The following is a 26,946-nucleotide window of genomic DNA, read 5'->3' as shown; positions in this document are numbered from 1 at the left end:
GATGGGTAGGTTTAGGATTAGCGTAAGTGTAATGGGAGATAATATAGAGTTTGTACAGTATAAAAACCATCATGTCTATGGAATGTCTCCATTTAGATAGCTAAGTAAACGTGAGTGTTTGTGTGTGTGTGTGTGTGTGTGTGTGTGTGTGTGTGTGTGTGTGTGTGTGTGTGTGTGTGTGTGTGTGTGTGTGTGTGTGTGTGTGTGTGTGTGTGTGTCCTGGTTTCTAGTGAGGCAGGTAGATCTGAAAACACATTTAAAAGTAAATACAACTATGCCATTCCTGCGCCATTAATCAGTGGCATGAATCATATGGGTTAATTAGACACGTAGCACATGAACCTGTTTTGGTTCATTTACATAACCTTATATAATATGGCATTTAAAAGGGAGTGGTTAGGTCAGGTGGTAGATACATAAATATTAACACTCCAAATGCATATGATGTCAGTCTTCAAGGGACAATTAAAGCAGTTTCAATCAGCTGTTTTGTGTAATATTCTAGTCTGTAACTGTTTAAATATGACCTGTAGTCATCTCAGGCATGTTCAGTTTTCACAGATGTAAACATGTTTTCATAAGCAATTCTCACTACCACAGATCAAAGTTTGTAGTGTTTTAGTTTCAATTCCAACCAAATTTATCAGCCAAGATAGTTTCCTCCATGTGAGTATTTTTTCTAAATTTGACATTTGAAACCTTATTTCAATTCGATCTTAACAACTTCAGCTCTAATTGGTTCTAAAAAAATATATTTAGCTTTGCATTTAAAGTGTTCCCCACATCACACGCTCATATTTAATGAGAGTGTGTGTATATAATCCTTATTTTCTTTCATAAATGGGTCCTTGTTATAGGAAACATTTTAAATACGGGAAAAAGAAGGGTCAGTATTATTAGATAAGTTCCATTCTGAAACATGTTGTGAAAAAAATAAGCTTGTGCTATGTGGAAAACATGTCTAACTTGTGCTTACTTCATGGTTTAAAAATGCACATTACACACAAACATTATTTTAAAATCTTTTTTAACAGCAAAAAAAAAAACATTTATAATATCTACATCAATTTTATACCCATTACTGACACTGAGAATTGTTTGTTTGTGATTCTGTTAAGCTGATGCTTCCTGTTGTTTTCATCAGTAGTGAAACTGAAAGCTAAAGCTGCATTTGCGCTGTTCAGTACAAACACACTGTCCGGGAAAAGGAAACTTATTCTGTAATTCTAGAAGGGAGTGGCTTAGCCAGCGTCACCGAACAACATCTATATATAAATTCCTTAAACGCCTCTAGCAAGATACTCATGACTGAGTGGCTGAAGCATCCAGTGTTACAGGAACATTGTGGCATATCAGAAAACCTTTTATATGAAGGTAAGATGATTCTATGCATTACTAATTCATGTTACCTGATTCTTTTGTGAACCGTTTATTATGGAAAACAATTCATGAAGCTTTGTGAAAAATATCATCTGTGGCACTCAAACACTATTACGCAGAATAGCAGCTTCAGTCACCATTTACAGCAACAGTGAATGGTGACTTAGTCTCTCACTCTGCTAAACATCCCTTTTGAGTTACACGGAAGAAAGAAAGATGCACGCAGCATGAGAGTGAGTAAAACATTACAGAACTGAACTGTTCCTTTAAGAGAAGGTGACCTGAAAGCATTAGCATCTGCTAAATGATTAAATGTAAATTACTGTTATAAGGTGTTTAGTTTAATCAGCAGCTTATAACCTTAAATACAAATAGGAAATTGTTCAGTGGAGAAATTGTCATAACTGCACTTATTCAGTATTTGTTTTTACATTTATCATAAGTTTTGTGTTGGCTTGCTAACAATTTTTAACTACTACACTGTTTTTATATATGTGAATTACTGTGTGTAAAGATATGTTCCTTATAACTGATGTTAATGAAGTCAGAAGGAAGTAAAAGTTCATCAAAATTAGAATGCGTAATATTTCAGTGTTTAAAATAAAAAACGTGTACATTTTGAAAGCTTGTTTCCACCACAGAATAAAAAATACTAAAGGTAATTTTGATTTTTTATCTCAAAATTCAGATTTTTTTTAAAAGTTTTGTTATAAAGTCAGAATTGTGAGACATAAACTCGCAATTCTGAGGAAAAAAGTCAGTCTTTTTCCCCTTAGAATTGGACTTCATAACTCGCAATTGCAAGTTTATATCTCGCAACTGAGAAATAAAGTCAGAATTGCAAGATATAAACTCGAAATTGTGAGATAAAAAGTCGTAATTATCTTTTAAAATGTTTTACTCTGTGGTGGAAACACGCTTTCCGTAGTAAATGGATCTTATTCTAATTACAAATGATTTCTTTTCACAGGAATTTCATGCCTTCTAAGTCATGGCTCTTGTAGGAAATCAACATAACCTTCAAATATTACAAGAGAGGTTCAATCTGTGTGCGCGATGTAAGAAGTGCTGTAGAAAACACAGTGCGATTTCATACTCCCTTAACCAGATCTTCCATAACTGCTCAGAAAACATCTTACTGGTCCAGCGGAAATGTCCCAATTCGGTGTGGAGGCAAGTTGCTCCCCTGCCAGACTTTCCCAGACCTTACAAGTATGTTGTTTGCTGGTTCTACACTGAAGAACGTGGATGCACAGAACATGGAAGTAGATGTTCCTTTGCTAGGAGCCGAGAGGAAGCATTCGTGTGGAACGTCCTCAAGGATTTAAATCTGACAATTCCTCAGCTTGTGAATCTGATCAAACGAAACCAAAGGACACCGCAGTCAAGGCCTCAAGAGAAAGGCAGCTGCACATTATGTCAGGAACACTTCCCAACAGACGAGGAATTCATGAACCATTGTTTCACGGTGAAGCACAGGAGACTGATCTTTGAAGATACTTCTCTGCAATGGAAGTACCGTGATCCGCCACCAACATACAAGGACCTGAAATTGTGTGAAAGGTATTTATGAAGCATGACATGCCAATAGATGTTTGCTTGTTTCGAAGCAAGTCAAACCAGTCAAGTCACCTTTATTTTAAAGCGCTTTTTACATTGTTTCAAAGCAGCTTTACAGTGATCAACAGGGAAATAATTATTAAATTTTGCCAACATAGTTCAAATCAACTGTAATGCAGCTCTATAAAGAAAAAAGTGTTATTGTAGTCAGTTCAGTGTTGATTCAGTTCCGTTGCCGCATATACGTAAAGAAACCAATAAAATGTCCTCCCATAGATCCCTGATATGCGAGTATGGAGATAATTGCACAAAGGCACACAGTCAAGAGGAACTTCATGAATGGCATAAAAGAATCAAGGCTACACGTAAGAAAGCCAGGGATGCAGCCGAGCTGGGATTACTGTCCTATCAGGACATTCTTTTGGAGGAATACAGGCACAGCGACAACAAGAAAATTATTGTAAGTGGGCCATACAGTAATGAACAATGTATGGCACAATGCTAGCGATTTTATTTCATTGGCTGATGCTAATTTATTTAGCATATATTTAAAACCAAAGCTTGTTTGTTACTGTACATACTTGCTTTTTACAATATCATAAACACTGATTGAATCAATATTCCTACAGGTCAGCGACACCCTTCCTGATGTTTCTATCACCTGCGACCCAGATTTAGACAGTGTCTATGTAATGAAAAAGGGAATACAGTGTACATGGAGTTTTACCATTATTTCTAAGGTTTGTGCATTAACTAATGATACTACAATATTTTCTCTAGGTTTTATAGGAATTATGGTGTTCAAAGCAGTGTTTTGTGCCTCTTGATCAACGAACCCTGAGAAATACCTTTATCCTTATGAAAAAAAAAAAGATTCAAGGAATTCTTGCAAAAGTTAATAACTTCTTGTTAAAGTTGTTAGTTTGTTTTACCAAGTCTGTATGTTGTGTGGAATAAATATGTAATAATACATAATCCAATTTTTTGGATTATGTAAACGGCTCTGTAATCTGCCAAACTGAACACTGTAAAAAAATCAACTAAGCTGTATAAGTAATTTCAACTTAAATTTCATTAAATCGAAGTAAAAAAATTGTTGAATCTTGTATAACTTTAAAAAATTTCTTAGATTATCCTGGTGAAAACTTAGTATAGTATAGTATACTAGAAATCCATTACATATTTACTGACATATCGCTTAAGATTTACTGATATATTGTAATAAGCCTAAAATGTGTTTTAATATCACTCTTAGTAAGGATAGTATGATCTCTGTATAATATCTTTAAATGCAAGATATTTAAAGTGTGGCTAAAGTATAGTTGCAATAGTTCCACTTAAGCAAAATCAAATATAACTTAAGTATATCTTTAGTAGGACCTCATCACTATTTCCAGTCTAAATTGCATTAAGTACAAAATTAATTAGCAGACTTTACCATTATACCAATTTAGTATCCAAAAAGTATTATATTATTGTATATTATATTAAGTACATGTAAATATTAAGTAAAGGTATTTGTAGTATACTTAGCATAAAATAAATGTATTTCAAATACATTTTACTATCATTATTTTTCACGAGGGTTATTTTGATGATTAAAGTAATGTAAAAATATGTAATGTTGGTAGTGTTGGATAGGCACATCTGCAAAGACATAAATCTGTATTCTCTTAATATGACTTAATTCCCTCCAGGAACCTCTAGAAGTGGTCGCTTTACTCAGACGGGAACAGGGGTCGAAATTCAGCCTCAGCAAAAACCCCCATGAAGAACTGTCATATTCCACTAGTGATTGGTTTAAAAAGAACACAGAAGGTGAAGATTGAATGTTTCTTACAAAACCCAAAAAGAACCCTTACTTATTAATTCATTATTCAAAAAATACATTCAAATGACTGTAAATTGTTTTTGCAGTGTATGAAATTCCAGTGTCCTTCAAATCTGACCAGCCAGGCCTGTATGAGCAGTGGGTAGTGTTTGACTTCAATACGAGACCAGTACTGCGACAAAAACTCAAGGTCAGAGTTGGAGAGGATGAGTGTAAGGGAACATGTCCAGCACCTGAGGTTCTGCAAGAAAAACCAGAGACTGCCACGGATCTTGAGCCCTGGAATGAGGAAACCCTGGAAGTCATTCCTTTTGTTGAAATAGATGAGGCACAGAGAGAGCTGCTAAACAGATACCCACTCGTCAAGGAACCCCAGTCAATCAGTTTGATTAACCGTGAGAATTACAAACAGAGCATGCACAATTTTTTATACCAGGAGGAAAAGGAAGAAGGTGAACTGCTTGCCAGGTACAGTATATGTTTAGGTCTAAATCCAATATTTGACAATTGCCATTTATAACAACTCTAATGTACTCTCCTTTTTCCTAAATATTTTCAGGCTGAATCTACGAGGGACTGTGCATTTGAAAAATAAACTGTATGATTACAGGTTTGGATTGAAATTGCCTAATATGGGGGAACTTTTTGCTGCTGCGCCTGTGTCTCGCCTTCTTACTCCTGATGCCCCTCAAGGTTTCATAATGAAAAGACGTGCTATCAGATCTCTTGTTCGTGTCACGAAAAAAGATAATTATCTTGGGCCTATTTATGAGGCTATATTTCTGAAAGACACTACCACTGATACACAAGTACATCTACAGCTTTCCAAACACTGCTGCACTGATCTAAATCTGCAGAATGAAGAGAAATATGAGATGGAAGTCCAGTTCCAAATAAATCGTCTATTGTTCTGCGAGATGCACAAGGCCATTGATGATCTCCCTTACTTGGACAAAGTTTTGCCTGATCTGAAAGACTTCAACTCCAGTATTTCTTGCCAGTCAAATACCAACGAGTTAAATTTGAAGCAGCAAGCAGCAATGACCTTTGTCCTTAGTGTAACGGACAACAGAAGCACTATCCCACCTTTGTTGATTTATGGACCTTTTGGAACAGGCAAAACTCGAACCCTTGCAAAGATGGCCCAGGTTCTTGTGCAGCAACCACAGAACAAAATCCTGATTTGCACACACACAAACAGGTAATGCAGCGCAATTCTATGGCACAGAATACTCAGAATAACTTAATTCCATGCTGATTTATGCTGGTTAGGGCTTGTTTGGTTCTGGCCTAGCTGGCGGACCAGCATAGTTAAAGCCTTGTGGAGACACTGGGCTTCCAAAACACAACATATGCTGGTCTTTTCAACAGGGCAGTGACCTGCCATTCATTTGTTTAATTAACATTTGCATTCCTGTAGTCCAAACTGTAGAGCATTCATAAGCTTATAAATTGAATACCTTGAAGGCAATCTCTCTTTGTTAGGGATGTAACGATTCACTCGCCATGGATAAAATTGTGTGACGATTCAAGTCGGTTGAAATGTTAAACGAGTCGCGATACACGTTTTAAACAGCAGGACTCGTTTACTGAATAGCCTACTGTGAAGTTGTGAACCTCGCTTTACAGGCACAATAGCAGCGAGCACACACTGGCGCAAAGCTAGCGAGTGTTTTCACTTCATTCATGGAACTTGAGCTTGTGTGAGTACTCAACTTCCACAGGAATTAACTGAAAACGCTCGGTTTGCTCTGCTCGCGCCGCGCCGCGCCAGTGTGTGTCATAGACTGGTGTGCTCGCGCCGTCAAACGCATGGCGACAGCAAGCTTAGATGTTTACGTTGACTCATTCAAATCGGAGGTGTGGCGGCATTTTGACTTTCCGTAGACTAATAATAATCACTACCGTGAGAAGCACCAGTCACCTCCGTTTTCATGTAAAAGTCATTAATATGACAAGTGCGATAGCCACGGAGATCACAAGATGCATCAGTGTTTCCGTGGCAACCAGGAATCTGGTTTATCTCTTTCTCAATGTGTTCTGTTTTTTTTAACTCTTACTAGTGTAATGATACAAATTATAACAAAATTAGAATATCGCCTTTATTACAATGTAAAAAAACGGGGGCGTCCGTTTTAACAGGTTAATGTAGTTTTATTATTTGACAAATATATATAAAAAAAATGTTTGAGAAATAATAAAAAGGACACTTTTTCATTTATAATTTCTCTTAAATCTCATTTGTTAAAAAAATCGCGAGAAAATCGTATTGTGAAACCAGTATCGTGAAACGTATCGCATCGTGAGATGAGTGAATCGTTACATCCCTACTCTTTGTATAAAAATGTATGCCAAATGCATTGTTCTAAATGTTTAATTTTACCAGCACCTATTTTTTATCTATTTTTTCCCAATGCAGTTCTGCTGATCTTTATATAAGAGGTCATTTCCATGAATATGTAACAACTGTTCATCATGAAGCCAAACCTTTGAGAATCAAGGCAATGGAAAGCAATCTCAGATCCACTGATCCTATCATTCTACCGTACTGCCATTTATCCCCAGACGGCAATCAATTTGAGTTTCCTGATAAAGCTGTTCTAGATTCCACAAGAATCATCATAACAACAACTGCAATGGCTCGTTTCTTCCATGACATGAAGCTACCTGAAAACTACTTCAGCCACATTCTGATTGATGAAGCTTCTCAGATGTTGGAGTGTGAGGCTCTTATGGCATTGGGCTTGGCTGGTAAAAATACACGTGTTGTTTTAGCAGGAGATCACATGCAGATGGGACCCAGGCTCTTCTCTGTGAGACAAGAAAAATGCTCAGAACATACCCTGCTCAATCGCCTCTTCTATTACTACCAAGCTGAAAACAACAGTGCTGCCAAACAAAGCCGAATCATTTTCAATGAAAACTACCGTTCCACAAAGGACATTGTGGATTTTGTGTCAACACATTTTTATGTGGGAAAGACCGATGTGATCAAGGCTAAAGGAGATGTGCCTCCTCATCCACACCAGCATGCCTTGCAGTTCCATCATGTAAGAGGAGAATGTTGTTTGGATTCAACAAGCATGTCCTGGTTCAATCCAGAACAAATTCTAAGTGTTGTTGACATTGTGCAAGGAATATTGGAGGAGTGGCCGCAAGAGTGGGGTGATAAAGATCCTGAATCAGTCTGTGTCCTTTCTCAAGGCAGACAGGTATCAAACATATTGCTATTCACCAATTTATATAATGTTTTTATTAGTCATGCTGCTAATTCAGAAAATTTCCATCAGTGTGTTTATACCAGATGCTTTTGCCTCTTTTGTGTTTCAGGTGTTGGAAATACGGCAAAGACTGCGTCAGCTTAGACTGCCCCGTTTCACTGTGGAGAATGCTGAAAATGTGCAAGGTAAGGATGATGCATTACTCAAATGTAATTCTATGCAATTATTATGTGCAAACATACTAGTATTCATGGATATGATTCACAGTGAGAGCATACTGAATTTTCCCATATTTTACAGGAAAACAATTCAGAGTCATTGTGATTTCCACTGTGCACACCAAGGATAGCCTATTGGAAACGGACCGGACCTGTCTTGAGTTTTTCAATGACATGCGAGTGTTGAATACTGTTATGACAAGAGCCCAATCCCAAATAATTGTTGTTGGAGATGCAGCTGCACTTTCTTGCCATCAGTTCGGTATGTGCTGGAGACTATGGAGATCTTATATAGAGTACTGCATCCACAAGGGAACTGCCCATGACTTTAGCTTGGATTCTTTGAAACAAGATCTCCTTGAGATATCTGAGCTCTGCAGAAGTGAGGATGAAGAGAGTAGCGATGGTGAATCAGTTACATCTGAAATACTAGACACAGAAGACCCAATACTTCAAGAGCTTCTTGATGAGAGCAAAGACATCAATGTTGCATTGACCGAGGAAGGCTTATTTCCCATTTTTACCAATGGACATCTTGTCAGTAATGTGAACAACCAGATTACAGAAGCAGATGAAGAGCAATTGTTTACTAGCTCTACCATCCACAAACACTGTGAGCTATTCAAAGACAATCATGTCTGTGGTTATGCAGTACCACTTGACGACCCCACTCTGAGAATTGATATCAAGGGTAGAAAGAATTTCGGACAGGCATTCCCTGGAGACAAAGTAACAGTGGAGATCCTGAGTGAGAAATCAGATCGTCCAATGGGAAAAGTAATCAACGTCCTTGAAAATGCAGATACTGTCAAAGAATTTGTCTGCACCATTGAAAGATATGACAATCAAGTGATGACACCTATCAACAAATGCATCTCCAAAATCTACACACCATTTTCAAAGGACAAACCAGACCACATTGCTGTAAGAAATCCAGACAACTGCAAAATAAAGAGTTTCATCAAAATAAATGAGGAAGCACGTAGAAAATACCTCTTTGTTGTCAAAGTCCTTAAGTGGAGAAAGACTAACAGTTTTCCCTTGGGGATCGTTGTGAGTGTGTTTCCAAAAATAACAACTATAGATGATGGATTGAATGTACTCGACATCGAGTACAAGTTGAGGAGGACACTTTCTTCATCTTTGAAAAAACAGATGAAAGACTTTCAAGGTCTCAGTTTATTTCAAGATGGACGAAGAGATTTTCGCATGCTCCCAACATTCACTGTTGATCCTGCTGGTTCACAAGACCTTGATGATGCAATCAGTGTACGGGATTTAGGTGAGTACTATGAAATCGGAGTTCACATTTCTGATGTTGCAAGCTTTGTGGCTAAAGACAGTGAACTGGACAAATATGCAAGACAGCTGTGCACTACTTTCTACCCACGTGAGAAGGAGCCAATACACATGTTTCCTAAAGAATTGAGTGCCAATTTCTTCAGTTTAATCCCAGACCATGACAGACGAGCCATCTCCTTGATAATAGAAGTAGATGCAATAACAAACTGCATAAAGAAAAGATTTTTCTTCAAGTCTATCATTCACTCAAAGAGGAGGTTTTCCTACGATGAAGCTGAGGACATCCTTGAAAACATTTGCCAGCATTCTGACCCACTTGAAATCTGCCTTGTGAAAGCATGGAACTTTGCTACAGTTCACAGGAGATACAGGAAACAGGAAAGCTGGTGTTACAAACAGCCAGATGAGGACGTAACCCTTGGAAGAAGACAATCTCACCAAATGGTGGAAGAGCTGATGGTCATGTTTAACCACACAGTTGCTGAACGCCTTCTGTTTGATGAAACAACAAGGAGCATAACTCCACTGAGATGTCAGGACAGACCAAAAAGTGAAAAGCTTACTGACCTTTTTGACAAAAATGCCTCCTTGATTCCACTATCTGTTCACTTCTCAAGTCGAGCTCATGAGAGTGACCATGTGTCTCATGAACTGAATAACCAAGGTTTGATTCGCTACAAAGCCATGCCAAACCCTAAGGCTGACATTTTTGATTCTGAAACCTTCCCTATATTAAAATCCCTTTTGAGATGCCTGAAGACAGCAGCAGAGCAGAAAAATATCTACAAAATAATTGACTTTGTTGCAACTGATGACATTCACCCCCAACTTCTCCCTTTTGCTATTGCATTTAGGAGACTGTTTCAAAAAGCATGTATTCTGCGCTCAAACTCAACACATGTCTCAAGAATTGGGCACTGTGATTTAGATCTTGACTGCTATACATGGGCCTCATCTCCAGTCCGCAGATACATAGATGTTATTGTGCAGCGCCTTCTTCATTCTGTGATTGACAAGACAAACAATAGGTACACAGCTCATGATATTAACCTGTCTTGCATGGAATTTTCCAGGAAAAATGATCAACAGTCGGCATACGAGAAGAAAGCAAATGCTCTACATTTTGCATTAAATTTGTCGACCCAAAGTGAAAGGAAGGTGGCGTACATTGTGGAGCTCAATCCATCAGGGTCAAACTTCAGAGTATCCTTCCCCCTTAATAGAGACTCTATATCAGAAAACTTAGACATTATGTACAGGGATCTTCAGCTGGGATATCAACCAGAATTTGATGAAACAAACAAATGCATGATCTTGAAATGGGAGCGAAGGATATATTCATTCTCCAATCCTCACATTCATGCAGAAGTCAAACAACAAAATCCTAACTCAGTCATGGCCTATGTCCCTAGGAACACCTGGAAATGCCTAGCAGCTGCTGTTAGAGAAGAAAACTGGGACATAATGTTTCCCCTGATTGAGGAGCTTGATGTTAGCTCAACAATCCATACAAGACAATTCCAGGAAAGACTGAGAAACTCTAAAGGTTCAGAAAAATCTGATCCCATGCACGCTGAGCATTATGTCGAACTGTCGCTGAGAATAAAGCAAGGTGAGGCAGTCGAGGTGCAGCTAGGTACAGCCGCAGCTCGAGGATTATGGACACCAGCAATTCAGCTGTTTGTTGTGCATCCAAAATTTGAGATTTGTTTGGATCATGTGAAAGATCCAATCAAGTGTTTTTCAAAATATGCATTACTCTCATCAAGGAATTCATACAACTCATACATGGATTATCAGACAATATGGAAGCCTATGTGTGAAATGGAGTCAGCCTCCAATGCTGTGGCCGAAAATGAGAGCATTCTTATTGAAGATGTAGCCTTGAAATTGGAAAAGTCTCCTCAAAAAAACCTTAAAGGTTTTTTTCTCCTCCCCCTTGACAAGAAATCTCAGTGGTCTATTGAATGTGACCTGAGGAAAAGTTTTCTCTGCATTCGAACTAGGATTCACCAAAGTCAGAGAGGTCCCTTTCTGGAAAACACTCAGTGCACAGCTCTCATGGATGTTCCTTCTATCACTTGGGTGGCCCATGGCATAATTACAGAAGTTGAAGAAACAGACTCCAAAGAACCAAAGAACTTACGAATTGATTTTCTGATTAACCACATGCCCATGACAAATATTCCAGAAGCGATATTCTGCGAGAGGACAAAGTTTACTCTGGAGCTGATTACAAAGCTTCTGCCAGATGTGTAAGACTACAAATCATGTATACTATAGCTGACAAAAATGTTCAAAAATACAGACTGATTAATTTTAAAGCTACTCTTTTCAGTATATTTATACACGGTATAGTTTAATGTGTGTCCTTCAATTATGAACACATCTTCAAACAATATATGTAAGCTTCATTAATTGTTATGCTTCTTTGCAGTCGCAAAGAGAATGCAATTAGCAGTCTTACCAAAGCTAACAACCTTGTGAAAACGATTGCCATGGGCAGGAGAATCAACTCTGGAGGAGGTACTACAGTTTCACTTTTAATGCCTCTTTGTAACATCTTGCATAGCCTATCTATATTTTATATTACTTATATAAAATATAGATAGTTTATATTACTTTCAAACTTTAGTGACTTACAGTACTAGCCATTTTCTTTTCAAAATCTCTTCAAATGTAGTTTAATTTTGTTTAACACTATATCTCCTCGAAGGATATACAAATCCGGAGCAGAACCCAGCCAGATTTGAGATTGACAATTATCTCCCTTCTGGGTTTTCCCATCTAAACAACAGTCAATGTAAAGCTATAAGAGAAGCACTGACCAACCCATTCACTCTTATCCAAGGACCACCAGGTGAGAGAGATTTTCTGACTTTCTTTGTTTTCACAAAGGCTATTGTAAGTTGTAGTCCTTTCCTGCTATATTATTGTTGTGCATTTTCACAGGGACTGGAAAAACTGTCGTTGGTGTCCATATTGTGTACTGGATGCTCAAGAATATCCAACAGCTTCCAACCTCCAATTCACAGAAGAAGAGAGCTATTCTGTACTGTGGCCCTTCAAATAAATCTGTTGATGTTGTAGCAGGTACATTTTTGCAAATCGTGTTAAAATATGTAAATTTTGCATATTGGGAAAAGTAGTAGGTCATTCAGGTATTCAGTACATAGATAATTTTGAATATTCAGAAGTATGCACTGTAAATATTGCAGAAATAGTAAAAGCGGTATATCTATTATGCTATTCCATATAGTACAATTATTATTTATGACATTTGGTCAGTTTGGTGCCACTGGTGAGGCAGGAGTTACATGATTAACTTTTAAAGAACATTACCTGATCAATGATCACTGCAAATTTAACTGGTTATTCAAATGTTTTGCAGGTCATCTCCTAAAACTTAGAAGAGATGTTCGACCTCTCAGAATCTACAGTGATCAGATGGAGATGTTGGAGTTTCCTTACCCAGGCTGCAATCTGAAGCTGTCACGCAATTCTAAAAGAGGGGAAAAACCAAACACAGAACTCAGGTATTCCCCAAATATTGTCCATTAATCACTTATTTGGGTGGATATACTAATTATCAGTATATGTGTGTGTGTGTGTGTGTATTTAAACCTTGATTTCCATTAACAGATGTTTATTGTTGTTGTTTTATTAGTTCCATTGCATTACACCACCTGATTCGAAAGTCTGGCAACAGATATTCCACTCAAATACAAGCATTTGATATGAAAATCGCAAGAGGAGATCAATTCACTCCTGAAGAAAAAAAACTGTATGTATGGCTTAATAACTAGAAATCTCTTTTTGGTTCCAAATTATTGTTTCTTGTTTGTTGGAAACTGTTTGGACACAATTACTTTGAAATGAAAAGCTAAGTTAAAGTTCACTTTTTTGTTTTACAGCTACAAAGAAACCCTCAAAAATGCCAGGAAACACGAATTATTGCAGCACGATGTAATCTTGTGTACTTGCACTGCAGCCTCACACTCTGCCTTAGCTGAAGCCCTCGACTTAAAACAGATCATCATTGATGAATGTGCCATGGCAACTGAACCTGAAGCCTTTATTCCTCTAGTGGCTCATAAACCTGAGCAGGTATGAATGCAAACCAAAGTTCTTTTTAGACAAACAGTAAAACCTGGATATTAGCAGCATGGATTGGTTGAAAAAACACCAAAGACTATAGAATTACACAAAACACGTCACTCGTATTGTTTTGAATGGGGAAAAGTTCAATGCTCAATATGGTGGAATAAGTCCCACCTTCTAAATAAGAGCCAATCGCAGATTGGTAAAGTCATTGCGTCACTGCAGCTGCCGTTAGAAGCTCCAGAGTCAGTCAGACGCGCGCTTCCACTGCCCCTGCACATTAGCTTGATCCAGCCTGAAAAATTTTGTTTTCTGTCATGATTTGAGCGTTTAAAAACAACATTTATGAGACAGTTGTTGTCAGATTTCATTGGTGATTTCAAATATGAAATTTAATCGTAAGCTTGGCGAACAATTTTGGAGAATTTGATGTTTCCCCATTCAAAAAGATAGGAGCTGCACTTGCATGCCTGAGAGGCGTTTCAAAGATGACCGCCAAGTGAATTGATAAAACACATTAAAGTTACTGGAGGCTTTACCTTAACATTCACATTAATATGGGTAAAACGTTTAGTATTCTATTTTCACTGTTTGCATTGATTACAACATGCATTACTGTAGTTGAATCTGCTTCTGGGTTCTTATATTATTATTTTCTTGTTGTAGATTGTTCTTCTGGGCGATCATATGCAGCTGCAACCTGTAGTGCACTGTGATGTGGTAGAGCGATTGGGAATGAGCAAATCTCTTTTCGAACGTTACATGGAGAGAGCACTCATGCTTGACACTCAGTACAGAATGGTAATAAATGATCAGAATATAGCTTTAACTCTGTATCTACAAATTTCTTTCAGTTGTTATTTCTTTGCTTTAGGTGTCTAAAAAGGGCAGTTCTGTTGTTTTTTATATAGCAATATCATTTTTATCTAGTGATATTAAACAATGATCTAATCAATTACACCCCAGCAGTTGTATTGTTATAGTTTCACTTAGTTTAAATTATAATTTATTTTACACATCTTGTCTCTTACAGCAAGAAGACATCTGTGCATTTCCATCTCAGGAGTTCTATGCAGGAAAGTTAAAAACCGGAACTCGACTCAAACAAAGTCTCTTCCATGCTAGATCAAGGCAAACATGCATAGTCTTTGGTCATGTTGAAGGAAAGGAGAAAAGTCTGTTGGTCTCGACTGAACAGGGGAATGAAAATTCAAAGGCAAATGTGGAAGAGGCAGAAGAAGTGGTAAGTTAGAAGGGCAGTCAGTCCCTCCAGAAAAACGCGATTATGCGATCGCTGAATTCAATGCATAATCAGCCAAAGTCCGCATATTCATGCGGGGCCGCATTTTTTCAAATACGCCGCACTTTCGCCGCATAAATTGCCGATTTCCGTGCAAAATATGCGGGATTTTCATGATTTCATACTCCTCGCATTTTCGTTGCAAAAAAGTCACATATATCTTGAAAGTTGGAAAATGTTGCGTTTGCTTCACACAAGAGCAGCCATTTCCCCGTTTCCATGGGAACGTTATGAAGTGACGCAATTGCGCGACGGGATAGCTCACAGCTGATGTTATTGCAGACATAGACATCATATAGAGACTAGATGCCCTATTGGCCACTGTGGCGCAAGAAATGCGGCCGCCATCTTAAACCGGTCATACTCCTATTTGCGTTGCATAGCAGCAGTAGATGCCAGAGCACTGTGCAGCATATTCCTGCTCAAATCGGCGGACCACCACTCGGGGATTACTTTACACAAGTAAGATTTAAGATTTAACATTACCGTACTATTGGTTGTATTTTGTGAACAAAATATTCAAAGTGTCCTGTATCGTAGCTACGTGTATGACCTTTGCAGCAAAAAAACCCGCGTGAAAATCAGTTCGGTATTCAGTGAGATACGATTAATTAAATGTGCTGACAGCTCATTGCACCTGCCAAACAGATTACACTGAGCGGAGCGGGTGACCAGTTTAAGATGGCGGCCCCACGGTTCGTCCGCGCCAATAGGCAGTAGCGGTCGATAGGGCGTCTATCTATTTAGAGTGAGGAGTTGTCGTCATTGTACAGAGCCCCTCCCCTCTCCGCCATGTTGGCAGGATTACCGCGGCAAAACAATGAAAAAATGATTGTTTACGTGTGTTGTTAACTCGGTAGTAGAGGAGATTCTCGCAATTCCGCACTGTTTTACCATGCCTGGACGTCACTGCTGCATTAAAAACTGCTCCAGTACCTCACACGATACATACGGAAAACATAGGAACAATGGAATAGTTTTTTAGGTTACCGAAATGGACACAGCATCAGGGAAAGCAAGTCTCTGACCTGACGAGACGCTGGATTGCTTGGTTGGCTGATGCCTTTGATAAGATTGTCTGCTGTGCCTTAACGAACATGTGCAAAAGTGTTGTTTGAGTGCCTCGTTCATTTCTTTTTTATTTCTTTGAAATAAATGCTTGAAACAACTTGATATGGCTTAACAATATTTATTGAGAACTGAATATATATTTTTTGGACAACATAAGTAATAATAATAATAGGCCTACTGTTATTAGTGCAAAAGAACAAATATCTTGATGCTACTTCTCCAAATACCGCTGTTTTGAGCTTGGTGTGAGCTTGTTCCTGTAAGGTCCCTTTTCTTTCGCCTTATCTTTTTGCATTGCTTTACTTTCTTCCTTTTTTCCCCTCATATTCGTAGATCCGTCTCTGTCCCGCCAAAATAATAAATGCGTGAAAATAATAAATGCACGAAAATGAAAGAGCTCTGGAATGTTTAGTAGCGCTAGGGGTGGGTGAAAAAATCGATTCTTAGATGCATCGCGATGCGGACGTGGACGATTCTGAATCGATTCAAAAATGTCAAAAATCGATTTAAAAAAAAAATGACGTAATATTGACGTAATATTGACGGAACGCAAAAGACGGAAATCTGAAGCGCGGAAGTGCAGTGCCAAGACCGTCTGTCTGTGGCGTGCGCACATAACAGAGACGCGATGGCTGAGCGCGAAATCCAAACACCCTCCTCGTTAAAAGCTGACGTGTGGAAATATTTTGGCTTCTATGAAGTTGAAGGGGGAAAGGAGCTGGACAAGAGCCACACTAGTTGTAAGCTTTGTAGAATAAAACTAAAATATTTCGGCAACACGACAAATATGAGAAGCCATATGACACGTTTCCACCCAGAGGAGGAAAAACACTCGGCTGTACCAGAGCCGTTTCTCTCTATGGCTCTGGGCTTTACCGGTGTTCAGACGATTTCTGCTGCCTTGTCGAAAAATGCTACCCAAACGCGAATCGATCACAGATAATGTTGATTCATTCTCTATTGTTTCCATAATGGTGTAAATCTCACAATATTATAACATTGTTTATTTCATTTTAATCAGGGTAAGTGTATGGGGAGCATATTTTGATATTTTAAATGAACTAGCAATTATCACATTTGATATAACAAGTAAAAATGATATTTTTATATGAAATAAAATTATAATAAAATTCGAAGTTAAGAGTACAGTATAATGTACTGTTTTTATTTTTAAAACGGTGTGAAAAGTAAAAATTATCATCAAATATTCATATTTGACCTGTCAAAGTTTCCTACAAGTCTCCACAGCAAGGATGCATAGATTTATGGGCGTGGTAAGCAGAAGAAAAATGAGTCTGCACATGCACCAGTAAGTAGCACATCTCGATGGGTAGCATGAATCGTCAGAACACCTGTTGTTGTTATATTATTAATTTACTACAAGTATGCTGCTTGTTCAGGCACACATTTATTTTCCTGTTGGTTCTTTGCAATGTTAATAAAATATATTGTACGTTAATTCTTTATGGGTCATTACTTTGTACTTTTAAAGCAAAGTATTTATATTCACACACACACACACACACACAAAAGATTCAGATAATCGATAATCGCTTTAGAATCGAATCGCAGGCCTCTGAATCGTAATCGAATCGAATCGTGAGGTGCCTAGAGATTCCCACCCCTAAGTAGCGCCTCTGTGAAGTTCTGAAGGCGTTGCCCCTGGCAACCGCTAGCACCTCCTACCATCATGGCCGACAGGCTCAGACCCCGCCCAAATCGGCACATGACTCCTCACTCTCAATATGATGTCTATGATTGCAGAGGCCAGACAGACTCACGGAGGCGATTGACATCTCACAAATCGAACTCGTATAACTGTCTGTCACACGTTCTACCGTCACATCGTTACTTAATAAACAAAATAAGATAAAAGAAGTAGCATCAAACAGAAATTACCCGCACACATGGGGTGTTCGAGGCGCACATATAATATAACACTGCAGACAGTTCAACAGGGAGCGCGCAGCTCTTAAAGGGGCCACACCTTATTTACACTCGTTACAGTCTGAAATAAAACAAGATGAGAAATTAAATATTCCCAGCACTTTATATGATGTAGTATGCTTGCTTATCAAAGGAAGTAATAAGAAATGACTCTTTACATTAAGGTAGTAGCCTAATGAGAACAGGGTGTTGGGGGAATCACCTTTTTTTTCTTTTTCATCAAACCGAAGTTTTTGCAAGTTCCCGCAATTTTTGCAAGTTCCCGCAATTTCATCGAATAAAATTTCATAAATATCCCGCATATTCCATCGCATTTTTAAAGAAAACGGGCCGCATAATCAAGGATTTTTGCCGGTGTGGTGCCGAATTCTGACCCCCGCCAAATTATTACCCCCCTAATATGGTAGGTTTAGGATTAGTTGTGGGGGAGGGGTTAGGATTAGGGGTGGGGTTAGGATTAGGCAATCAGATACTGATTTCAACGAGGGGGGTAATAATTTGGCAGGGAGTCGAAATTCGGCACAACACCGGCAACAATCACAAAAAAACTCCGCGTTCCCTATCGGTCAGTCACTACAACGTAGGTCATGACTGACCAATAGGAATCTCGCTAGAGAGGCCAATCTACTTCGAGTGAAACTAAAACAAGCCAATACACATTGGCGTGCAATCATTTGCATCAGCTGCGCGCCCTCGTTAGCGCGGGTATAAACGAGCAGCTGGTGCGATTGCACACTAGCTTTTTGCTTCGGAGCCAAGCACTTCGTATGCTGAACAGAGTGAATTTGAAGGCAAGCCTCTTCTGGATTTCTCCACTTTGGTGCGGGCGTGACGGCACAACAGCGCGAGCGGTCTTTTTCTCTTCTCTCTCTCTCTTCTTTGTTTGTTGTTTTAAAACTGAGCAAACAAAAAAGCTGTTTTCACGGCTGGTAAGGTGCGCGGTTAAAGCGCTCAACGGCCGTTTTTACGGCTGGTAAGGTGCGCGATTAAAGCGCTCAACGGCCGTTTTTACGGCTGGTAAGACTAGCGAGAGAGAATCGCGCACAGACAGGTGCACATTCCTGTCTGTGTTCGCTGTGACCGTTCCCCTGCGTACTTCAGCACCAAGGAGAGCAGTCTCTAAAAGAGCTTACACAGATAGTTTGCGTCTTTTTCAAGATGACATTCTATCTGTGTGTTTCTGGATGCGGTCGTTACCTGGGGTCGCGGGATGGTCACGATCGCTGCCTTGTGTGTCTGGGCCTCGAACACGCACAGGCAGCGTTCGTGGATGAGTCATGTACCCATTGTGGGAAGATGACCATCTCGGAGCTGAGGTCGAGACTCACGTTCCTGCAAAGGGGCGGAGTCCCCGTGCCTGCACCTCGTTCCAACCCCCCTTCGCGGGTTGCTTCGGGCAGTGACACGGGTGACCTGAGGATTACAGTGAGCGCGCTTCCTTCGGGGAACCAACCCCCTAGGAACCCTCACTCCTCTCATGCTCCGCAACCAGTTGAGCTGCCAACGGAACGTTCTGGACCGTCCTCGAGATGTGTACCGGTCGTTTCGTTCGGCGCTCCCTGCGACGACCAGATGTCGATCGCTGCATCGGAGGGTGGGTCAGACCTCTCCGCGGACGACGGCTCGGAGCCGCTGCCTCCTTCAGGTGTGCCAGCGGTGCCCGAGTCAGACCCGGAGATGATGGCCATGCTTTCCCGGGCCGCCAACAGGATCGGGCTCGTGTGGAACCCTCCACCGTGTCCCGAGCCCTCGAGGTTGGACGATTGGTATCTCGGGGTGGCGCGCGCTGGTTCTCAGCAACCCACCCCAGTGCCTTTCTTCCCGGAGGTGCATGAGGAGCTCACAGGGACGTGGACGGCACCTTTTACTGCCAGAAACCGTCTCGGTGGATCCTCCTCCCTCACCACCCTTGATGGCGGGGCAGCTAAGGGATACACGCGTATCCCGCCAGTGGAACGGGCCGTTGCTATGCAACTGTGCCCTAACTCCACTTGGCGTGGAGAACCGTGTCTTCCTTCCCGGGCTTGTAAGAACTCGTCGGACCTGACCGGCAAGGCTTACAAGGCCTGTGTGGAAGCTGCCTCTGCCATGCACGCCATGGCGTTGTTGCAGGTTCATCAGGCCAAGGCACTGAAGGACCTGCACGAGGGTGGTCATGATCCACAAGTTCTCCAAGAACTTCGTGCCGCAACTGACCTCGCGCTCCGTGCGACGAAGGTCACTGCGCGGTCAGTGGGTCGTGCGATGTCCACACTGGTGGTCCAGGATCGCCACCTCTGGCTGTGTCTGGCTGACATGCGGGAGACCGACAAGATCAGGTTCCTTAACTCCCCCGTGTCCCAGACCGGCCTCTTCGGCGACGCGGTCGAGAACTTCGCCCAGCAGTTCTCGGCTGTACAGAAGCAGACTGAGGCCATTAGACACATCTTGCCGTGGGCGGCGGTCAGCTGCTGCCTCCACCCCACCGCCCGCGGCTCCTCGGTCTGCTCGTCGCCGTGGGCGTCCGCCTGCGTCTGCCCCTGCTCCCGCGCCGCAGCAGCAGCCTCCATCCAAGCGGCACCGTGGAGCCAGTCGCAGGCAGGGCGCCCCGCCCGTCCAGGCCCCCGCCAAGAGGGGCGGCAAAGCCAAAGGTAAGCGGCCCTAGGACGGGCGACCCAGAGGTGGAAGGGACTGCTCTCCAGGAGACGATGACTGCATCGCTCCCTCCCCCGGAAGAGGGCCGGGTGGAAAATCCTTTGTTTCGTTTTGTTTGTGTTCCGCCGCTGGCCTTAAAACCAGCGGTACCCAAATTTTCAATAAAAGAGCAGTTTCTATCATCTCTGGGTCCGAAGAGGGCCCGGAGAGTAGTGGGGGGTCAGAATCCTCACCACTCTCATCCGCCTCTTCTATCGCCAGCCGGCAGCTGCGTACGGTCCGAGAACGCCATCGAGCCGCCTCCCGCACCTCCTGCCCCGTGGAACCAGGTAAGTGCTGCACAGCACACTCAGACCCCGCTACGGGCCGCCTCCCAGAGAGAGCCTCCCGAGCTGCGTCCCTGTGTTCCACCTCGCTGCCCCACTCCGGGTACGCCTACGGTCCCTTTGGTCCCGCTTGTACGGTCTCTGCGAGCCTGGTTAGCGCTCCCCAGGCCGTCTCGCTGGCTCATTCGAACCATCAGGCTCGGCTATGCGATTCAGTTCGCCCGGCGTCCCCCCAAATTTCGGGCCATCCACTCCACTACAGTGAGAGCAGCCGATGCCCATGTCTTGCGTGCGGAGATCGCAGTCCTACTGGCGAAGGATGCGATAGAGCCGGTCCCTCCAGCCGATATGAGGTCAGGGCACTACAGTCCCTACTTCATTGTACCCAAGAAAGGTGGTGGGTTACGACCGATCTTGGATCTGCGAGTTTTGAATCGGAGCCTCCACAAGCTACCGTTCAAAATGCTCACGCAGAGACGCATTTTCGAATGTATCCGTCCCCAAGATTGGTTTGCAGCGATCGACCTGAAGGACGCGTACTTTCATGTCTCGATTCTTCCTCGACACAGGCCATTTCTGCGCTTTGCGTTCGAGGGTCGAGCATATCAGTACAAAGTCCTACCCTTCGGGCTGTCCCTGTCCCCCCGTGTCTTCACGAAAGTCACGGAGGGGGCCCTTGTTCCCATGAGAGAACAGGGCGTTCGCATCCTCAACTATCTCGACGACTGGCTCATACTAGCACACTCTCGAGATCAGCTATGCGAACACAGGGACCTAGTGCTCAGGCACCTCAGCCAGTTGGGTCTTCAGGTCAACTGGGAAAAGAGCAAACTCTCCCCTGTGCAGAGGATCTCTTTTCTCGGTATGGAGTTGGATTCGGTCGCCCAGACAGCGCGCCTCACAGAGCAGCGTGCTCAGTCGGTGCTGAACTGCTTGAACACGTTCAAGGGCAGGACAGCGGTCCCACTGAAACTCTTTCAGAGGCTCCTGGGGCATATGGCAGCAGCATCAGCGGTAACCCCGCTCGGCCTGCTACATATGAGACCGCTTCAGCACTGGCTTCACGGCCGAGTCCCGAGATGGGCGTGGCGTCATGGCACTCACCGGGTGGCAATCACACCGGCGTGCCGCCAGACCTTCAGCCCGTGGTCAGACCCCTCGTTCCTGCGGGCAGGAGTCCCCTTGGAACAGGTGTCCAGGCATGCTGTGGTATTCACAGATGCCTCTGCCACCGGCTGGGGTGCCACGTACAACGGGCATGCAGTGTCAGGGGTGTGGACGGACCCTCAACTGCGTTGGCACATCAACTGCCTCGAGTTGCTAGCAGTACATCTCGCCCTGACCCGCTTGAAAAGACGGCTACAGGGCAGGGACGTGCTGGTCCGTACGGACAACACTGCGACCGTTGCGTACATCAACCGACAAGGTGGTCTACGCTCCCGTCGCATGTCGCAACTCGCCCGCCATCTCCTCCTCTGGAGTCAGAAGCATCTGAGGTCGCTTCGAGCCATGTATGTCCCCGGCTTGCTCAACCGTGTGGCCGACGAGCTATCACGAGCTGTGCTCCCGGGAGAATGGCGACTCCACCCCCAGGCGGTTCAGCTGATCTGGAGAGAGTTCGGGGAGGCTCAGGTAGACCTGTTTGCCTCCTCAGAGACCTCCCACTGCCAGCTGTTTTACTCCCTGACCGAGGGAACACTCGGCACGGACGCACTGGCACACAGCTGGCCCCGGGGCCTTCGCAAATATGCGTTTCCCCCAGTGAGCCTACTTGCGCAGACACTGTGCAAAGTCAGGGAGGACGAGGAGCAGGTCCTTCTGGTGGCTCCCTATTGGCCCACCCGGACTTGGTTCCCAGAACTCATGCTCCTTGTGACAGTCCCTCCCTGGCCCATTCCTCTGAGGAAGGACCTTCTGACTCAGAGACGGGGCACCCTATGGCACCCGCGTCCAGACCTCTGGAAACTCCATGTCTGGTCCCTGGACGGGACGCAGAGGTTTTAGGTGACTTACCCCCTGAGGTACTTAACACCATCACTTCAGCACGGGCGCCGTCCACGAGACGTGTTTACGCTCTGAAGTGGAACCTGTTCGTCAAGTGGTGTTCTTCTCGCCGAGAAGACCCCCGAAGATGTCCGATAGGGTCTGTGCTTTCCTTCTTGCAGCAGGGGTTGGAGCGTAGACTGTCTCCCTCCACCCTCAAAGTACATGCTGCCGCTATTTCAGCTTATCACGACCACATAGATGGCAAAGCAGTGGGAAAGCACGACCTGGTCGTCAGGTTTCTTAGGGGGGCGAGACGATTAAATCCTCCTCGACCCCCCTCCATACCCTCTTGGGATCTTTCCCTGGTGCTTCGAGCACTTCAGGATGTTCCCTTTGAGCCTCTGCAGTCAGTAGACTTAAAGCTTCTTTCCATGAAGACTTTGCTGCTGGTTGCACTGGCCTCTGTCAAGAGGGTAGGAGACCTGCACGCATTTTCGGTCGACGAATCGTGCCTAGAGTTCGGGCCGGGTGGCAGCCACGTGGTACTAAGACCCCGGCCTGGCTATGTGCCCAAGGTTCCTACCACTCCCTTCAAAGACCAGGTAGTGAACCTGCAAGCGCTGCCTTTGGAGGAGGCAGACCCAGCCCTGGCTTTGCTCTGTCCCGTTCGCGCTCTGCGTATGTACGTGGACAGAACTCAAAGCGTCAGGACCTCAGACCAGCTCTTTGTCTGTTACGGAGGCCAGCAGAAGGGAAAGGCTGTCTCCAAGCAGAGGATGGCCCACTGGATAGTGGATGCCATCGCCTTGGCTTACCAAGCACAAGGCGTGCCCTGCCCGCTCAGGTTGCATGCACACTCCACGAGAGGCGTTGCATCCTCCTGGGCGCTGGCACGTGGCTCCTCGCTAACAGGTATCTGTAGAGCTGCGGGCTGGGCGACACCTAACACGTTCGCTAGATACTATAGCCTACGTGTAGAGCCGGTGTCCTCCCGTGTTCTCACCCTAGACGGGTAGAAGCACTGAGAGGTCTGGCTCTGTCGGCTTGCTGCACCCTACTGTGCACCCTTATTGCTCCAGAGTAAAACCTGTTGAGTCCTCCAAAACCCCTCGGCCCGGACTTGGCGGAGCGTCCGGCGCCAGGCCCTTATCCGCTGAATCCTTGAGAACCGGATCTGGGCTGGGTTCCATTTGTGTGACCCTACGGGGATCCCATATGTGTATATTCCACGGCTGCTCCTATCGGAAGCCCGTGTCTTTCCCTTGGGCTAAGTCACCCTTTATTTCATATGCAGTACAGCCTTCGGCTAGTCCATATGCATTTCCACATAACTCTTTGAAGAAGTGGCTTCCGCAGCGTTCCTTCCTAAACAGAAAGGGCACGCTTTCCCAGTGTTATCCAATATCTCACTGTATGGGTTATTACGGAACAACAGTGTCAGACTCACTCTGTGTAAGCCTCCGCCTATCGTCCTTCCAGGCAAGAAGGTGTAGAGGCTTGCACGGGGGCGCTGGATGGGGTGCAGCGGCTGTGGCGCTTTGGTAGGGATTCCTATTGGTCAGTCATGACCTACGTTGTAGTGACTGACCGATAGGGAACGTCTCGGTTACATATGGTAACCCTCGTTCCCTGAGGGAGGGAACGGAGACGTAGGTCCCGTCGCCACATCCGCTGCCGCCCGCCGGGGCGGCCAGCTTCTCAGGCTTGGCTCCTGAGCAAAAAACTAGTGTGCAATCGCACCAGCTGCTCGTTTATACCCGCGCTAACGAGGGCGCGCAGCTGATGCAAATGATTGCACGCCAATGTGTATTGGCTTGTTTTAGTTTCACTCGAAGTAGATTGGCCTCTCTAGCGAGATTCCTATTGGTCAGTCATGACCTACGTCTCCGTTCCCTCCCTCAGGGAACGAGGGTTACCATATGTGACCGAGACGTTTTTCTGGAAGGACTGGGCAGTGGGCTGACATAGTGTATTTTGGGCTATAGTATAAACAAAAATCTATTGACTATTAAGCTAACTTACACGCTGGAGGTACAAAATGAGTTTTTGTTTAGAAAGTAAGAGAAGGAACTATTATTTAACTATTATCATAAACCTAAAACCTCTGTAGTACATAGCATAATATACAGTATATAATTCCGATATTTAATCAAAGGATGGTTCCATATACATGTATGGGCTAAGCCACAAATATCCACTGACCCTACTAAAACCGCTCGTGATGAACACTAATTTGGATATTTTCACATAGGTGCTACTTTTGTCTCTCATTTCACTCGTGGTTTCTATCACGAGCTAGAATAGTTAATAAACTAACGTTACATCTTGCAATTCAAAATAGTCCCTAAAAAATGGTCTCAACGTAGAATAGTTATTTTAACCTGACACATCATTTCCAAATAAACAAACAAATTATGAGTAACGTCAGTTATTTTCACACACAAAAATTATATTATTAAACTTACCTAATAACTCCAACTGTACAGAGAGCATTAGATTTACACTCTTCTTCCAGATTCTCCTCAGTCCGTGATGTTGGGCGGTAAGTGTTGTCGGTTAAGTTTCCTAGGAGACATGACGACGACGACTCCTCAAAGCCCGCGCTTCGCAACATTCAAATTTCAGGACGTTTTTATCCTAAATGTATGTATTTAACAGAACGTAACTTCAAATAAATAATAAAACTATATTAATTCTAAAGACATCTGTCAAATTATTTATAAAACGTAATTAGGCCTACATCCAGACATCAGTTGATCTAGATCAGCGCTGTAAAAAGTAAGACATCACGTGACCGCCTAGTCGTACAAAGAGACACTTAGAAAATTATAAGATAAATAAAATAATGTAATAAATAAACATTTATATTTAAATGTATGAGCCCTACCTATTTCTGCCACAAATCGTTTTAAATCCCAGTTTGTCCACCAATTATACTTTTTTATTTAATATGTATTTATTTATTTGTTCATTCATTCATTAAAAGAGATTTTTCTGTAACACTGATAATCATTCTTCCAACAGGTGCGTATCGCCATTCTTTTGACTAAGGCTGGGATACAGACGAAGGACATCGCCATTCTCACACCATATAATGCTCAAGTTAGGGACATTAGTGAATCCCTTTCCTATAATGGTATAAGAGACATCACAGTCAACACCATCATGAGGAGTCAAGGTAATAACGTTTTTAACAAATGCCATTTTACATTAGTGGACCATTCTGGACCCATGATAGAACATTAAAATAAATATACGCATGTATGTATGCATAACATAAATGAATGTTTAGGGCACAACCTTGCTTTGACTTTGTAAATATTGAGCAAGGCATTCATACTTTCTAAGCTGTGTTTATAAATGTTTTTACACTTGATATCGTTTGTTTCTGTATTAAGGCATATATATTGGCTATACATATAAGGCTATAGCTAATATTATTTCTGATCTTTTCTCTTTTGTTTGTTTGGCCACAGGAAGTGAGTGGAAATATGTCATCATGTCAACTGTGCGCTCCTTTCCAAAGTCTGACATAGAGAAACAACCAACGAAATCCTGGATTATGAAACGACTTGGATTCATCACGGACCCACACCAGGTTAACGTGGGCATTACCAGGGCACAAGAAGGACTGTGCATCGTTGGTTAGTTTACTGATGAATAAACAAATAATGTGTGAATCTAATACAATTTGCTATTTGAATTACGCAAAATAATGCACACATCACAGTCATTTTTGTCTCTTAGGGTTGGGCAAGGGCGTAGATTTGGTTTGAACATTGGGGGGGTTGAAGTTTGGGTATGCCTCCTGATATTGTGATCATGGTATAAATAATGGGGGGGTTGTAATGCATAGATTTAAATATTGGGGAGGTTATATCGCCCCCACCCCCCCCCCACAAATTACGCCCCTGGGGTTGGGTATCGTTTGAATTTTAGCGATTCTGATTCTACTTATAAAAACGCTTATTATTATAAGATTCCAATATGATAAAAAAAAGTCAGACATAGATATTAAACATTTATTCTGTCTTTTTGCAAAACATTCTGTTGCAGCTGAATACCATGA

The 26,946-nt window shown here is 42.7% G+C and overlaps 1 protein-coding gene across 1 annotated transcript in view; it reads left to right on the top strand.

The window, feature by feature from the left end:
• Positions 1 to 1,295: 1,295 nt before the first annotated feature.
• Positions 1,296 to 26,946, top strand: part of helz2a (helicase with zinc finger 2a) — a 27,489-nt gene continuing 1,838 nt past the window's right edge. Inside the window, exons 1-20 of the mRNA XM_077197648.1 lie at positions 1,296 to 1,374; positions 2,351 to 2,943; positions 3,217 to 3,400; positions 3,570 to 3,680; positions 4,638 to 4,758; positions 4,858 to 5,239; positions 5,331 to 5,972; positions 7,191 to 7,983; positions 8,102 to 8,177; positions 8,293 to 11,767; positions 11,950 to 12,038; positions 12,229 to 12,372; positions 12,465 to 12,605; positions 12,904 to 13,048; positions 13,180 to 13,296; positions 13,427 to 13,619; positions 14,280 to 14,414; positions 14,647 to 14,856; positions 25,902 to 26,055; positions 26,354 to 26,521. Coding sequence (XP_077053763.1) covers positions 2,372 to 2,943; positions 3,217 to 3,400; positions 3,570 to 3,680; positions 4,638 to 4,758; positions 4,858 to 5,239; positions 5,331 to 5,972; positions 7,191 to 7,983; positions 8,102 to 8,177; positions 8,293 to 11,767; positions 11,950 to 12,038; positions 12,229 to 12,372; positions 12,465 to 12,605; positions 12,904 to 13,048; positions 13,180 to 13,296; positions 13,427 to 13,619; positions 14,280 to 14,414; positions 14,647 to 14,856; positions 25,902 to 26,055; positions 26,354 to 26,521 — 7,852 coding nt within the window. The 5' untranslated portion in view covers positions 1,296 to 1,374; positions 2,351 to 2,371. The remainder of the gene's footprint in view (positions 1,375 to 2,350; positions 2,944 to 3,216; positions 3,401 to 3,569; positions 3,681 to 4,637; positions 4,759 to 4,857; positions 5,240 to 5,330; positions 5,973 to 7,190; positions 7,984 to 8,101; positions 8,178 to 8,292; positions 11,768 to 11,949; positions 12,039 to 12,228; positions 12,373 to 12,464; positions 12,606 to 12,903; positions 13,049 to 13,179; positions 13,297 to 13,426; positions 13,620 to 14,279; positions 14,415 to 14,646; positions 14,857 to 25,901; positions 26,056 to 26,353; positions 26,522 to 26,946) is intronic.

The sequence above is a fragment of the Siphateles boraxobius genome, unplaced genomic scaffold (genome assembly GCF_051911475.1).
Source record: "Siphateles boraxobius isolate OS27281-9 unplaced genomic scaffold, OSU_SipBor_1 41, whole genome shotgun sequence".
NCBI lineage: Eukaryota > Metazoa > Chordata > Actinopteri > Cypriniformes > Leuciscidae > Siphateles > Siphateles boraxobius.
This window is presented reverse-complemented; position numbering and strand designations above follow the sequence as displayed.